Genomic DNA, 14978 nt, shown 5'->3' with positions numbered 1-14978 from the left:
CATGATAATTAAGTCTTTGTTCTTTAAAACGTGATTGCGAGGTTTTCATTTTTAAAAAGCGTGATAGTGAGAAGTTATAATAACATAAGAATCGACGGCTTAAAGTCAAACAACACTATGTAACTATATTAACATAGTTGTAACGCTCTATATAATTTAAAGCTTTTGACATATTTATTTATTTTTTTAAATTTTTTTTCTCCCCAAAAATAGTAGCAGCAACTGCCTTATTCACTTAACTCTTTTTTTGAGGATATCAGAGGACATCTCAAAAAACGAGTTTTAAAGATAGTAGTGTTAGCTATTAAGTCGTCGAAATGTGTTCTTAGCATTTAGTGTTATAGAAAAAATGTTTGAGATATAAAAAGTGGATAAGATGTTTTTCTTTGTCATGAAATTGTTAATATATTCGATAAATGATTAACATAGAATGTGCATTGACAGCATTTTAGGGACGAACTTTTGAGTTAATTTTATTGGTGAGCAGCGCAAGACAGTTAAACGATCGTTGTTTGAACGTGTTCTTTGTAAAAGTCTTCGCTGAATATTCCTCGCTGTCATTAATAATATATTGCTTTTTCGTAATAAACGTGTATTATTTTCAATTTCACATATTGTTTATCAAGTTGTTTCGGTCAGATTCTTTAGAAAAATAATTCGAGTTTCATTTCCCTGTTTTTTTGAATCCACCTTGCATTTTAAAAAGTGATGGTCTGCATCCGAGAATTTGTTCCATCGTTTGTTTTGTTTTTGTTTTTGTTTTTTTTTTCCTTTTTTTATAGAGTAACAGTTAAATTCTAAATTCTATAGTGATTTTTAAATTAATATCAAGGTAATGTTTCTATTTGTAAGATTTCGGTTATTTTTTATTTACTGAATGCTTTTGTTATTAAATATCTGATAATGAGCCCATAAATAGTGTTTCGTTCCTTTATAAAGTGTTATAAACATTTTAAAGTGTATTTAAATGATGTTAGAACAATATACCCAAACTTTTGAAAATGCGGTTGTTGATAATTCTTTTCTCAAATTCCTTCTAGCTTAGAGGTGTCATGTTTTGATTTCAAGTTGATCAAGTTGTGTTTTTCTTTTTTAATAAATTCCAATGTTGCTCCTGACATTTGAAGTTTGAGAGAGAATTCAAATACGTTCGTTGCTACTGGCTACTTGATAAAAAAATTATTTTTGTTTGTCCGTCGTCAATAACTACCAGGTTTGTTTAGTTTTAATGATTGGAATCAGAAACAGAATATTTTTTAAAATAATTTAGAAAACGCAATTTAGGATTTTTGATTGATGTATAGTAAGTCCATTTTTTTAATTTAATCTTTTTGATGGGGTATTAAAATACAAACATTTTACCAATGCAAAATATTGTGGGGGAATTTTTAAATCTATTTTTTATTTTTTACAAACTTATTTTAAGGCAATTAAGTTTGTTATTAAGTTTGAAAAACTTTGGGAACTTTTAGATCAATTTAAAACGTAAAGAGAGAATCGTACAGAATAATAATTTTTCGTTGTATAATTAGAAATAGCGATATTGTTAGGTAAGCTATGAATATATGAATTTCGCAACTGTGAATTGGAGTAAACATGTACAATACATCTAAGATAAGCATGCAATAAGGTATACGGTGCATTTTCCGCGTAAAAACCTGCGTGCGCATTTCCGCTTACGTAAAAATATGGGTGCGTAATACTTTTGGAGTTAACCTGTGTCAATTTTTGGTTGCGAAAGTTCAATGGTTCAGCAAATGTCTGTTTTCCGTTAACCAACGTATAACTAAAAGCAACACAAAAATACTCTGCCGAACATAAACATAGAAGTGAACGTAGCATAGTCGCCCTCTATTTACTTTTCGTGTCTTTGATAAATTCACTTTTTGAAAAAAAAAAAAAAAAGATAGCTCTCAGCTAAGCATTTTTCTCGGTTAAAATTTTTTTTTGTAACCTTGATGTTAAAATTTTATATTGTAAAACTATTTTTTTTAAAAATTAAACTTTCATATTCATTTATAAAAACGAACTTCTCAAGGTTTGGGAGCCTTTGGATTGGAAAGTTTTCTAAACTTTGTCAACCGAACATTTTTTTCTATTGCTTTTGCATAAAAATTTTCTTCAGTGAATGGATTTAAACTCCTCTAAACGCTGGAAGCTGTTTAGAGGAGAGTAATTCGTTTTCATAAAAAAAAAAAAAAAGCTATCAATAAAATAAAAATACAACTTATAATTATAAAGTAAATTCTTACCTTGAAAAAATATATGACGATTATTTTGAAATCACTTTGAAGTTAAACGGATTGTATCAACACATCTCAAATGTAACACGTCACCATTTTGAGTATATTAGCGAATTAGAGAGAAGTGCGAGGAAGTAAAAAAGGAAAATGCTTTAAAGAGTGACAAAAATGAAGTTCATATTTCGCACAGGTAGTGCATTTTTTCGTTGTTTGGCAATAATTAAACATATTCTTCTGGTACACTTTGTAACAGACGTCCAATTGAAATTGTCGAAAAGGCTTCTAACATCTGACAGTATTGGGTAGAATAAGGATGCAAGAAGTATCCGACGAAAGGTCATGAAGATGTTTTGAAAGACTTCAGCATCTCTGTAAAAAATAGCCAGGAGATGCAAATAGTAGCAACTAATCCAAGTGCTATCGTTGTTATCGTTGTTATCGCATTAAGTACTCGGATTGATTACTCTATTCTCGGATCGCATTAAGTACTCGGATTGATTACTCTATCGTTGTTATCGTTGTTATCACATTAAGTACTCGGATTGATTACTTCTATTAGTTACTACTATTAAAGTATAGTGATATCAAAGTTCGGATGACACTATATTTGACTTACTTGTAAGACTTACTTTACAATTAAGCAGCAATTGTACATAAAGTTTTACTAAAGAACTTCAAAGTCAGAAACATCATTCTAAAAATTCATTTCCATTACCAAGCTGGGAAAAAATTTTAAGTTACAATGGGTGAAGAATCAAGGTTTTATAAATATTTCTAGAAAACGGTAAGTAAAGATGGAAAGTTGAATGACATTTCCTTTTTGCCTATTGAAGTTGATATCGCATACTTTAACGGAATTCTTTCAGATTACTATACAGAACAAGTTGTTTTTTTTGTTTTTTTGTTGCTTTTGTATGTTATTTTGTACCATGAATACTCTTCATACAAAAATAATTTTTTGTTCTTTTGCCAACAGCAATTTACTTAATAAATGTTGCGGTCAATAGTATGGGTCCTGGATTATGGCTCCAAGAAATCTTTTTTAAAAGCAACAAATCTTTATTTTTAAAAAAAGTAAATTTGTATTTACTTATAAAACACTTAAAAACAGTTCACAGCGAAATTGAAAACGATTACAATGATTATACAGTATTTAATACAATAATTCACACCTTTTGTAATAAAAGTTTGAAATGAAGTCGCTTTTTATTAAACAAGCTTTGAAAAATATTTTCGTAATTTAATGTGGAAGAAAAAATAACGTTTATTTATTCTCTAATTTTTTATATAAGCCAGTTAAAGTAAGCAAGTAACTTGAAATAGTTTTGCTAAAAAAATTTTTACGCCATATTATTTCTTGAACAAACACTTAAAAGATATATTTTGTCAATTTCTTTTATTATTGACTGATATTGTTGAAGCAAGTAAGATTTAACATTACAAGATCTAAAGAAAAGAAGGGAGGGGATAAGGGAGGTGGCAAGGGGAGGGGGAAGTTGCAACAAAACACATATTTCATGTTTTATTTGGTTTAAATTTTTTACTTTTTTCTTCTTTGCAGAAAAAATTACAGATTTGTTTATCTTTCTAATGATTTATTAAAAAGGTTTGTTTATTTGATGTAATCGTTGTTCTATTCTGTATTATGGTATACTGTATTTTATTATTATTCTATTAAATTCGTATTATCATGATGATGATGATATTATTTTTTGTTTCTTCGGAAATATATCACTCCAAAAGATGAAATTTAAATTTTTAGCACCAGAGAAAATTTGGAAGGTCTGGTTTAAAAATGGGTTCAGTTTGTTCTTCTCGAAGAACGCCGGTGTTGGTAACAGAATTTAAACAAGAACACACACAGAACGAACAACACAAACGAACGGAATCAAATAGCCAAATAAAGAGTAAAACTCACCAAGAGCCCCAAAAAAATGTGTCTTTCAAAGAACCCTCAACTGAAGAAATAAAAGTAAATAATACAAACACATTCCAAAACGAGGAAAAAAAACCTGAACATAAAAAAGAAAGCGAAGTCAAAAAACAATCATTGAAAAAAACTTCGTTCACTGAAAACCAAAATGGTAATTGTAATGTTGTAAATCTGGAAGATAGGAGTCAAATTGTTCACGATCAGATTGTTAAACCTGACTCAGATATCAGTAATAATAATTTAAAAAGCAAAGAAAATCATAGTGCAATTTTACTTAATGACTCTGCTAAAAATCAATTTCGAATATTTTCAAAAAGCAGTTATTCGGAGAAACTGGTTATTCTGCATTTTAACGATGTTTATAACATTGAGTCTCGTGATATTGAACCTGTTGGTGGAGCAGCACGCTTTGTGAGCAAAATTAAAAGTTTTCAAAACGAACCATTGATTTTGTTTAGCGGAGACTGCTTGAATCCTTCCTTAAGTATTTTACTATTATTTTACTATTTCATGTAAACGTTTAGATAACCGTTACAGCTCCATTATTGTTTGATTAATTTTCTTGCTATTAAGTTCTTCGAGGAGGTGTTTAAAAAATTTTTCTTAGCGAAATTGTTACAAATTCTTTAATAAATTTTTAATTTGAAAACTTTCGTGAAAACAAAATATATTTTTAGTGAGCAGCGTTACAAAAGGAAAACAAATGATTCCAGTTATGAACGCAATTGGTGTACATGCAGCCTTATACGGAAATCACGACTTTGGTTAGTTAAATTACCCAAATTCCAAAAAAATATTAATGTTAGGTAGAACATATTACACAAATTTAAAAAAGCATAGATAAATCAATTAAAAAATTTCTTTTCATACCATAGATAAATTTGTCTTATAAGCTTGCTATATGTCTGTTTCCATATGAAGTTATTTATTCACCTAATTTTCAGACTTTGGAGTTGACCAATTAATAAATTTTAAGAAGAAAACAAACTTTCCTTGGCTAATGAGCAACGTTAAAGATAGGCTTACTAAAACACTTCTTGCTGATGGTTTCCGAACAGTTGTTGCAGAGTGGCATGGTCACAAAGTTAGTTATTTCAAAAAACTTTAAAATGATGTGTAATTGTTAAGCTTTTAGGGCTTTTTTTTTTTCAAGTATTCAAAAAGTTAAGATAAAATAATAAATATTTTTAAATAAATAGATAACATAGCTAAGTAATAGATTGTTGCTCTCATTTAATACTTTAGTGCAGTGTGAACACAATACATTTTATGCATAAATTTTAATTAGTTTAGAATGATTATATATTTGTAAAATTGTAAAAATTACATCAAGAGTTTTTACCGATCGCAAAAGCGATAGCACAATTTTAAACTGAACTTAAATTTCAGTGGAAGATGCGAGGCTAACACGTAAGAAAGTTTTTCAACCTTATTTATGTCTGCTGAATTTAAAGACTTCTCAGGAATGGGTAGGGGGGTTGTATAGATCAAAATGTTTTACTGCATTTTTATTGTAATTTTTAGTCTCAATATTCCAAGTATTACCAAATATTTTGCATCACAAAATGGTTAAATACAAAATGGTTAAATACAAGCTGCAACAAAGTGTTGGCTGCAAGAGACTTTTTTTAACCTAAAACAATTTTGAACATTAAGCTGGCTTATCTTTTTTTTTGCTATATCCTCTTCAAATAAAACATTGAGAAAATTTCTCTGTGATGGAAGAGAATTTTAATCACCGATGAGGAATCAATTCACTCCCTTCACCCCATTCTTACTCCTGGGATTTTGTTGGATTCAACAAAATCCCAGGAGTAAGTCTGGTTTTTTTGTCATTTATTGTGATCACAATACACATTTATCTTTTTTGATCTATTAAAAAAAGTTTCACGTTAATTTTTTTAATGGTTTAGTTTTGCTTATTAGATTGGTATCATTGGGTTAGTTGAAGAAGAATGGCTAGTAACTTTATCGACGATAGATCCGGAAGATGTAGAATTCATAGATTTCACTGAGTGTGCTAGAGGTTTAGTTAGAGAACTGAAAGAAGATGAAGTAATATATTTCACAACTTTTCATTTTTTATTTTTAAAATGCTTTCTTTTTATGTTAATATTTTCAAATGGTAAAATTAACAGTTTTACAATTAATAACATAATTATGGGGCGTCAAGATGAAGAGGCATACGTCACATTTCTTTAACTATTTAAGAGTAACAAAACCCATATTCCTCAAAAGTATCTTTTTTTAATCTTTTAAGAGTTTAAAATCCTTCAGGAATACAGAATGTAAAACACACCTATTCTGCAATTGAAATATTATGTTTTGTCTTTGTGACCCAATCAAGTATACATATACATTTCTACTCATTTCATTTTTATGCATGATTGTATTCATTTGAAACATTTTTAAGCATGTTTACATTCATTCGCTGCAACTGAATTAATCCAAAAGAGAGAGAGAGAGAAAAAAAAAAATCAATAAATCAGAGATAGCGTAATCTTTTTCATAATAGTTTTTTTTTTACAAAATACTTGGTTGGTTAAAGTGATAGGTCAAAGTAGTTTTGAAAGAAAATTTCAATTTTAAGAATATAGGATTAGTATTCCTGAAACTATCAAAAATTATAAACAATTTTATTAAGAAAACAAGCAAAAGAAAAGAAAAATCAATTATATCAACGTAATTGATAACTCTCTCTTGCTCAATATTATCAGCGTTCAAAATGGCAATATCCTGTAGCTCAATGCAAAAAGGATGAAAAACAGAATTAGTTAAATGTAAAAAAATAATGAGATCCCCTTTTTTCTTTCTTTGAATTTGATCGGACGAGAATAGAATTGTTTTAAATTTTCATTAGACTAGAATAGGATTGTGTAAGATTAATGTTACCGCTATTTTACAAACAACTCACTCAGTAAAAAGCAATAAAGTTATACACATATGATTCACGGTTCTAAAAGACTCCATTCGATGCTAAGATGATGTTGAAAGACAATATTCGATGCTAAGATGATGTTGAAAGACACTATCTAAGATAGAATAAAAAAACTCTTTTGGTGGCATCATGCTTAGCTTCCACCAAGTCTGCATCAGTGTTACTTGCTCCACCAGGTCCAGGTTCTAAAATAACATCGCATTTGTTCATCCCTCTGAAGTTGTTTCTTTATTAGCTTCTAAATCTTCTTTATCTTATTTCTGTCTTGTTCATGACTCCCACCTTTCTTTTCACCTTCATCCAAATTTATTTCTTGTCATTTTTTAATACAAATATTACAAGCTACAGTTATAAAAATTGCAACTTGTTGCAATTCATTATTTGTAAATACAAATTTATGTCTTTCCTAAATATTGCGAAAATTGCAGTATTATGTGGTATATTATCTATATATTATTTTACCAATGTAACATACAGATGTGGTTTTCTTTGTAAAGAAAAGTTATTATTAGACTGAAATATTTCTTTTTTTAACGAGAAAAAAAAGTTTCGTGGCACAAATGTTCTTAGTTAAATTTAATTTTAACAATTTTTAGTAGAAATTTTCCGTATTATTAAAAAAAAATATAATTTTTGCTTATAATTATTCGTGTAAAACATTGTAAACTGATGAACTCTCCCTTTTAGCGTACCTGTATTCTTATGTTCAACACGATGAAATCTATGCTAGTCTAAAACCCTACTAAGAAATTGACGCATAAAAAATCACTTAAAGTGAATTTTTTCTCTCCAAAGTGAAATACTTTTAGTCTCTCCGACTTCTTAAGTAACGTTCAAGTAGCTACTTAAGTAATACGTACATTCATTAGGATTGTCTTTATTTTAAATGTTGCATCCGTCATAAAAGTAACCGCATTTTGTGAAATGTCTATGATTTGATGGTCCCCCCAGTTTTTTGAATTGAACTTACAATTTCCTAAGGAATTGTTTGTGTATTGATGATCTTTTTGCTTTCTTTTCTTAACTTTCTAACTTTTGAAAAGAATTATCTGGTTCTTTAATTAAATCCTCTTAATTACCTCTACAGGGCTGCGTATAATTATCTTGCAAATCTTATAAAAATGAAATTATAAATGTTTTATGTCACTTACAGAAAAATCAACATAAATTCAACTTATATTTCTTCACCTCACTTTAGGATAGAACATCACATACAACTTATTTTTGGATTTTTACTGACATACACCTCTGCAACTTTAAGAATTATTGACTTTTATTACAACTTTGTTTAGGGTTGCACATTCATAATTGCTTTGACTCACATGAGAGTACCGAACGACAAGAAACTTTTGGAAAGCGATATTGGTATTAATTTGATATTAGGAGGTCATGATCATCATTATGAAACAAAAGAGGTAATGAAATAAGGGTGCCATCGTTACACAAAGGCTTTTATCTGAGAATCCAAAATGAGAATCAATAGGAATGTTTATTGGTACTTAAACATTCTTTACCCAGAATGTAATTTCACTGGTATAAATTTAACGTCACTCATTTTTTTCAGTACAATGGAAAAGTTTTAGTAAAGAGTGGAACAGATTTTCGAGAATTCACTGAAATTGTTATAGACTTTTCAAGCAACAATCAGATATCAACTAAACGACACGAAGTAACATCGGACATTGCGGAGGATGAAGAAGTAATGGCGGAGTGTTTAAAATTCATGTGTAAGAAAACCACTGTTTTTAAAAAACAACTCGGATTCTGTTTTGGGAAAAAGGGACTGGTTTTTATGTCTAATTATTGAAAGTATTTTTTTCTCTTAAGTTTTTTTTGTGGCCCTTTGCATAGTGAATAAGCTACTGCGTAAGAGGGATCTAATAAAAACCATTTAAAAGTTAAAATAGCTTGAAAATTATAACATAACATAAATAATAATATAACATAAATAATAATATAGCATAAATAGTCAGCTGATTGGATGAACTCTTACCGTGCTGATATCTCATCTAAATGAAGAAGTCATTTTTGTAACTAATTTTTTTTTATAGCTGTGCTGAGTCAAAAAATGGAGCATGAGCTTGGAGTCATAAACACAGACCTCGATGGAAGATTTTCAACAGTTAGAACAAAGGAATCGAACTTAGGTGAGAAAAATTTAAAATCGTCTCTGACACTTGTTTTCTCTCATTTTGGTGAGTAAGAACAATTGCAAAACAATCCTCTGAATGGCAACAAACCAAATTATAATTTTTTTTTGGTTATTTAGTTTTCTAAATTTCACTGAAATGGCCATCTTAACTGTTTATAGGATTCGAATTGAGAAATTTTTTTTTTTAAATTTAATCAGGTTATAAATATATATTGTATATTTAACTGTCTACAATACAAATAACGAAACAAATTGCAAAAAGTTAATTAAGTCATAATTAATTCCTATATAAGTTATAGATAATTAAAAGTTTTTAAGTTCTTAATTTTTACATCGATTGAATATTTTAACTGCTTTTTACACCGATTTCTCTCAAAAATCAGGCAGCTTTTTTGTCAATAAAAAAAAAAACGCCACCTCTATTTCAACAGGTAACTTTGTTTGTGACATCATGCGTGCTGCAACACAAGCTGATATTGCTCTGCTAAATAGTGGTAGTTTACGCTCTGACACAATGCATCCTGCCGGTCCGTTTAAAATGAAGGTAGCATTTTTTGATTTTTAAAACTTTTTTTGATTAAATTTAATTTTATTAATCTATACACGCATTACAGAAGTGGTTCTTGAAAAAATTCTATATAAAATTTTTTAGGACCTGTTCGGTATATTACCAATGGTAGACAGCCTGGTGGTCATTAAAGTAACAGGTCGGTTAACTAAACTTTATCACCTAGACCGCCAACAGGATTTTCGTAAAATGTCCAAAAATTGTTTTCATACTTTTAGGTTGAATTTAATATAATGTGTCGAAATTTTATCTGATCAATTTAAAAATAATTACAGCTATTTCTACAAATTATTAATTTAAATTAGTTTATTCTATTTTCTATAATTCTTAACCTACATCAGGCGTGCAATTTTTTTTAGGTGAAGTTTTGTTGCAAGTTTTAGAAAACAGTGTTTCGCAATACCCTAAATATGAAGGTCGTTTCCTGCAAGTGAGTGGAATTTATTTTTTTCAATTTGTATTCATAAAAGACTCTCATTTATAATAGTCTAACTTAAAATCTCATTTATAATAATTTTATTTATAACAATCTTAAATATAATAGTAATACTTATAATACGGAACTTTGAGGCGAAACTGGAGAGCAAACTCGATACCTTCTCTATCATATCAAAGAATTTAAACTGGAAAATAGTCCGTCCACATTACGGAATAAAAACCATCATTAAAACCTATTAACACCTGTTCGCAGGTGTTATTAGATTATTCTTTAGTGTCACAGACAAAATATTCAATAAATAAGAAAATAGTTTTGGTATTATGGTTTTTTCCTTAGCTTCATTTTTTTCTTTTTAAATCTAAACTAAAATTATTGTAACTTTAAAAGCCACTTTTTTTTTTACAAACAAGTCTTGAAATTCTTTTTTCCGAAATTTGAACATTGTATAGATTAAACAATATTTGATACTTTACATTTATCAATATTTATACTTTTAGGTCTCTGGGATTTCTTTTGTGTTCAATCCAGAAATGCCTGCTGGTGAAAGAATTTGCAAAGATACTGTAAAAGTTCATGACACTATCCCATTGCAGTTATACCAGGTTGCTTATTAAAATAAATTTTTTTTCTCCGACTTTCGTGTTTCAATAACTTCCACTTGCAACAGTCATTGAACTCAGTGAGCGGAATTTGTGATTTTTATTTTTGTCTTAGTTCTTTTCCAAAAAGTTCTCTCATTTTTTGAGGTTTTACGACAAAACTAAATTATTGCAGTAAAATAAATATACATGTTTGTTTTGACCAGTTTTATTTTTGAAATCAAATTTTTTAAAAATCTGATTAAAGTACGATAGTTAAATTTAAATGGAAATTGAGAGCAATTCACTGTTTTTTAATTAACACCCTGAACCACATTTAATTGCCACAATTTTTTCTCATTAAAAACTTAAGTTGATACATGTTTTAGGAAGTTTATTATATTTATTATCAATTAATTTTTTTTTTTCAATCGTTCCACTATTTTAAGTTTCACATTAAATATTTTTTAAATAAATTTTCTTCGTGCATTTTCTTGAGATATTTCATTTGAAACTATTCTTAAAAATAGTTCATGTAAAAATTTTCTCCTCACCAATCAGTCTCTGTGAAATTCTATAAACCACTTTTCGCATAGTAAGTAAAAACCATCCCTACAGGATAAAAACCTCTTCAATAAATTTGTTTTTCTTTCACACCAGCAGTATTTTAGCCCTTTTTATAAAATGATGCTGAAGCAAGTTAAATTTTCGTAAAAAACTTGCGATATCAGCTTTTCAAACAAATGCATTTCTTTTAAATTTTCGATTACATCGATAAAGTCAAAAAAAAAAAAAGTTTGTTTTTAAAAAAAGGTCGAATTTTAAAATTATTTTTATATACTTAAAATTACTTGTATTTTTTTAAAAAAGGATTACACCGTTGCAACAAAGGCTTATGTTGCTCGTGGCAAAGATGGATACGATATGCTAACTAATTGTGAAGTTATAGTAAGTAATAAACTCTTTTGGGGAAATAATTCAAAAATAGAGAGTTTCTTGAAATCGCTATCAAAGATGTTAAAAAAGACGCATTTTAACTTTTAATTGTTGAAGACAAAGTAATTTGAATGAGAATGATAAGCTCACAACATCTAAAAGTCAGCCTAAGCGCTTTATGTTGCCATTTCGTTTAGGTGGATGAAGAAAATGGTCCTGTTCTAACGACGATAATTGAAAACCATTTTGATTCCATTAAAGTTTTAAAAGGCGGTAAAAAAAGCATGTCAGGACATCGACAGAGTATTGTTGTGTACGTATACTCTTTAAAACCCTTTCCAGTTTAAATCTCCGATAATGATTACGTCACTTTCACCGCGTTTTTAAGTTTTATTGATAAAAAAAAAAAAAAAGAAATAAAAAATCTGCTTAAAAAAATATTTAAAAGCTTTACTCAGTAAACCTTGATAATTTTGTTACCAGAAAACACGACGAAAACCAATCTTTTATGGAGCAGCAGAGAAGCCGATTGTGCCCCAAGGTTACAATTGCTTTTTTAATTTTAAACTGTATGAAATGGCTGTATGCAAACATGCATTTATAACATATATTTCATATACATTTTGGATATATATTTTGGATATATATTTTGCAAATATATACTTCATATACATATTTTGCATATATAATTTCTATCATTCTACTCCGTTTTTTTAAGGTGGAAGGTCGCATTCGTGTAGTTGGAGAACCTGAAAAAGTGAGTTAAAAAACTTTTTTTTTTTCGTGCTGTTTTTCAATCAACTGGAAGTAATAAAGTGGAAGTGTTTTTTGTTTTTCTTCTTTTTTGGCTTTGAATTTGTTAGAAATGATTATACCTTATTGATCAACGGAGCAGTTTATAAATTGTTAGCATCAAAAACTTTTTTATTAAAGTGTATAAAAATTTTTCTTTTAGTCTTTCGAGTTTATTAATTTATCATTAACCTTTTATGCATCTTTAAAATATCTTTATTTGTATTATACTTTTTATGTATCTTTTATATGTATATTCTATTATCATATTTTCATACTTTTATATGTTTATATTTACTTACGTAATTATTTATATTTATGTTTTCATATTTATTTATATATTTATATTATGAACTTTAATATTTTAAGTAAGTCCGGATAAAAATTATAGGTAGTTAAAACAATTTTCTGGACTTTTATACAAACATTTCTTTAACATTTTTAAAGCTCTCGCCAGAGTATGTACGTCGTAAATCAAAACTTTGCATCCAATACCCACCCACAGACATGCCGTCGATGATTGTTGAAATAATCGAAGAAAACCCAGAAGAAGAACGCGAGTTTACAGTAAGCGAGAAAGCCCTTGGAGATGACTCTGATATAGAAGATATAATGCAAGGGGACCAAATGAGAGTACGTCATGGTTTACTTGCTTTTCCTTTGCTCAAGAAATTCACTTTATCTTAAAATATTCTCTTATGCATTTTTAATCTAAAAGGCTATTGTAATAAAAAAAGTTAAACAAACAAACAAGCAAAAAAACAAACAAACAAAAGTACAGTAATTATTTTATATTGACTATTTCAGGAAAGCATCGATGATAAAGTTAGGCTTGATCTTTGGGAAGCTGTTGGTGCCGATAATTTAGAGAAGGTAAACTTTGCTCGAAATTTTATTATTATCATTACTTCTTTAGTTCCAGGTCATGATTCAGTTATGAAAATCAATTTGAAAAGTTCTCATTAAAGATAAAACAAAGTCTTAAAGATATATATATATATATATATATATATATATATATATATATATATATATATATATATATATATATATATATATATATATATATATATATAAGGTTTTCTAATTAAAAAGTGTATGATAAAGATACCATAACTGTTTTTGCTGGTGCCAAAAGTAACATAACTAAACCTGTTTCAAAAAGTAGATAAATAGCATACGTAGAAAGTGGATAAGTAATACAAATAAAATCTAGATATTCTGTATTTATTTATGCATCTTTAGATTCAAAAAACTTTAAAGTTGTTATTTTCTAGGTAGAAGAAATAGTTGGAAATAAAAAGTTGGACTTCAAATTCTGGACCATGGAAAAGACCCTGCTACATCATGCTGCACAGCACAATTCTGTTAATGTAAGATCTCTAAGATGCTACAGTCTTTTAAAATTCTGTTTATTTATCAAAACTGCTGTAAATATGTATATATATTTTTTCTTTCAGTGTCTTAGATATCTTATAAAGAACTCGAACTTGACAGTTCATGTACGAGACCAAATATTAAAGGTATGCTCGATATAAATTAATTATGAATCTTTTCACGTGGTATTGACAATTTTTTCAACTGAAGTTAAAATGTTTAGAACACTGCGCTATTTTATGCTGCAGAGTACGGATGTAAAGAAGCAGCCGTTATCTTACTCGATAATGACTCTAAAATCAATGCTAGAAATACTTTATGGGAAACACCACTACACTTGGCATGTGAACATGGACACGTATGCAACCTCTTTTTTTTGTAGAGATGTACTCAATAAATTGATAGAATATGTAAGATAAATAATGAAAAGTCCTAAAAATATATTATAAATATTGTTTTAGGGGGAGGTCATTATATTACTATTGGCAAGAGGGGCGGATAGGTCATTGAAAAATAAAGGTAACGTATTACTTTTAATTCTTTACTTGTTTAAAACATAACTGTAATTGGTAATTAATAATTATAAATATGATAATTATAATCAACTTTTAGACGGAGAAAAACCAAAGATATGAGGAAAACCGAGAGCAAAAAAAAAAGATTAAAAAAACAAAACTTTTAGTTGTTTGGTAAATATCAAGAAAATTTGTCAAAAGATGAATCTTAGTACAAAACAGACACCACAGCTAAATTTTTTTATCCTGTAAATTATAGTTTTTGGATTCAAAGATTGTTAGTTTATCACGATACGCAGCTGAATTGCTTTCTATAAACAAATTTTACAGAGAACTGTAAAGCCACGTATCGTGATAATTCTTTTATGGAATACAAAAACTCATTAAAAAATGTTTATTTGAAAAAATAATTTTTGAGCAGTTATGTTATATATTCTTAAAAATCAGTTTTAAAGCTAGGGGAAAACGACAAATTCCAACGCATTATTTTTATCACTTAAAATCCTG

At 28.3% G+C, this 14978-nt stretch overlaps 1 protein-coding gene across 6 annotated transcripts; it reads left to right on the top strand.

The window, feature by feature from the left end:
- The first annotated feature begins 1038 nt into the window (after positions 1 to 1038).
- LOC149882775 (5'-nucleotidase-like) lies at positions 1039 to 14891 on the top strand. Of its 6 annotated transcripts, none has more exons than XM_090099427.1 (24): positions 1039 to 1213; positions 3805 to 3849; positions 4006 to 4660; positions 4854 to 4940; positions 5121 to 5260; positions 6103 to 6231; positions 8407 to 8529; positions 8679 to 8841; positions 9166 to 9261; positions 9698 to 9810; positions 9919 to 9973; positions 10194 to 10264; positions 10771 to 10875; positions 11722 to 11799; positions 11985 to 12100; positions 12271 to 12328; positions 12506 to 12544; positions 13027 to 13212; positions 13387 to 13452; positions 13857 to 13952; positions 14040 to 14102; positions 14180 to 14314; positions 14418 to 14475; positions 14569 to 14891. In XM_090099427.1, the coding sequence occupies exons 3-24, from the start codon at positions 4039 to 4041 to the stop codon at positions 14589 to 14591; spliced, it is 2622 nt and encodes an 873-aa protein (XP_089955553.1). In that variant the 5' UTR covers positions 1039 to 1213; positions 3805 to 3849; positions 4006 to 4038; the 3' UTR covers positions 14592 to 14891. The 6 variants fall into 6 exon arrangements, with proteins under 6 accessions (XP_089955553.1, XP_089955557.1, XP_089955552.1 ...); XM_090099426.1 differs by having other exon boundaries at positions 1202 to 1303; XM_090099428.1 differs by lacking the exon at positions 1039 to 1213 and adding an exon at positions 2408 to 3027.
- Positions 14892 to 14978: the final 87 nt, after the last annotated feature.

The sequence above is a fragment of the Hydra viridissima genome, unplaced genomic scaffold (genome assembly GCF_058129835.1).
Source record: "Hydra viridissima isolate aposymbiotic clone 2 unplaced genomic scaffold, HvirCarnegie_v1 scaffold_10, whole genome shotgun sequence".
Taxonomy (NCBI): Eukaryota; Metazoa; Cnidaria; class Hydrozoa; order Anthoathecata; family Hydridae; genus Hydra; species Hydra viridissima.
The sequence above is the reverse complement of the archived record's forward strand: the minus strand, read 5'-3'. Positions and strand labels throughout refer to the sequence as shown.

What these genes read in the sequence shown, in the direction of transcription:
- LOC149882775 (XM_090099427.1), top strand. Translation starts at nt 4,039, where the DNA reads ATGGGTTCAGTTTGTTCTTCTCGAAGAACGCCGGTGTTGGTAACAGAA. An exon ending in ATACGGAAATCACGACTTTG is followed by an intron (nt 4,941 to 5,120) that starts GTTAGTTAAATT and finishes CCTAATTTTCAG; the next exon opens with ACTTTGGAGTTGACCAATTA. An exon ending in CAGAGTGGCATGGTCACAAA is followed by an intron (nt 5,261 to 6,102) that starts GTTAGTTATTTC and finishes TTTGCTTATTAG; the next exon opens with ATTGGTATCATTGGGTTAGT.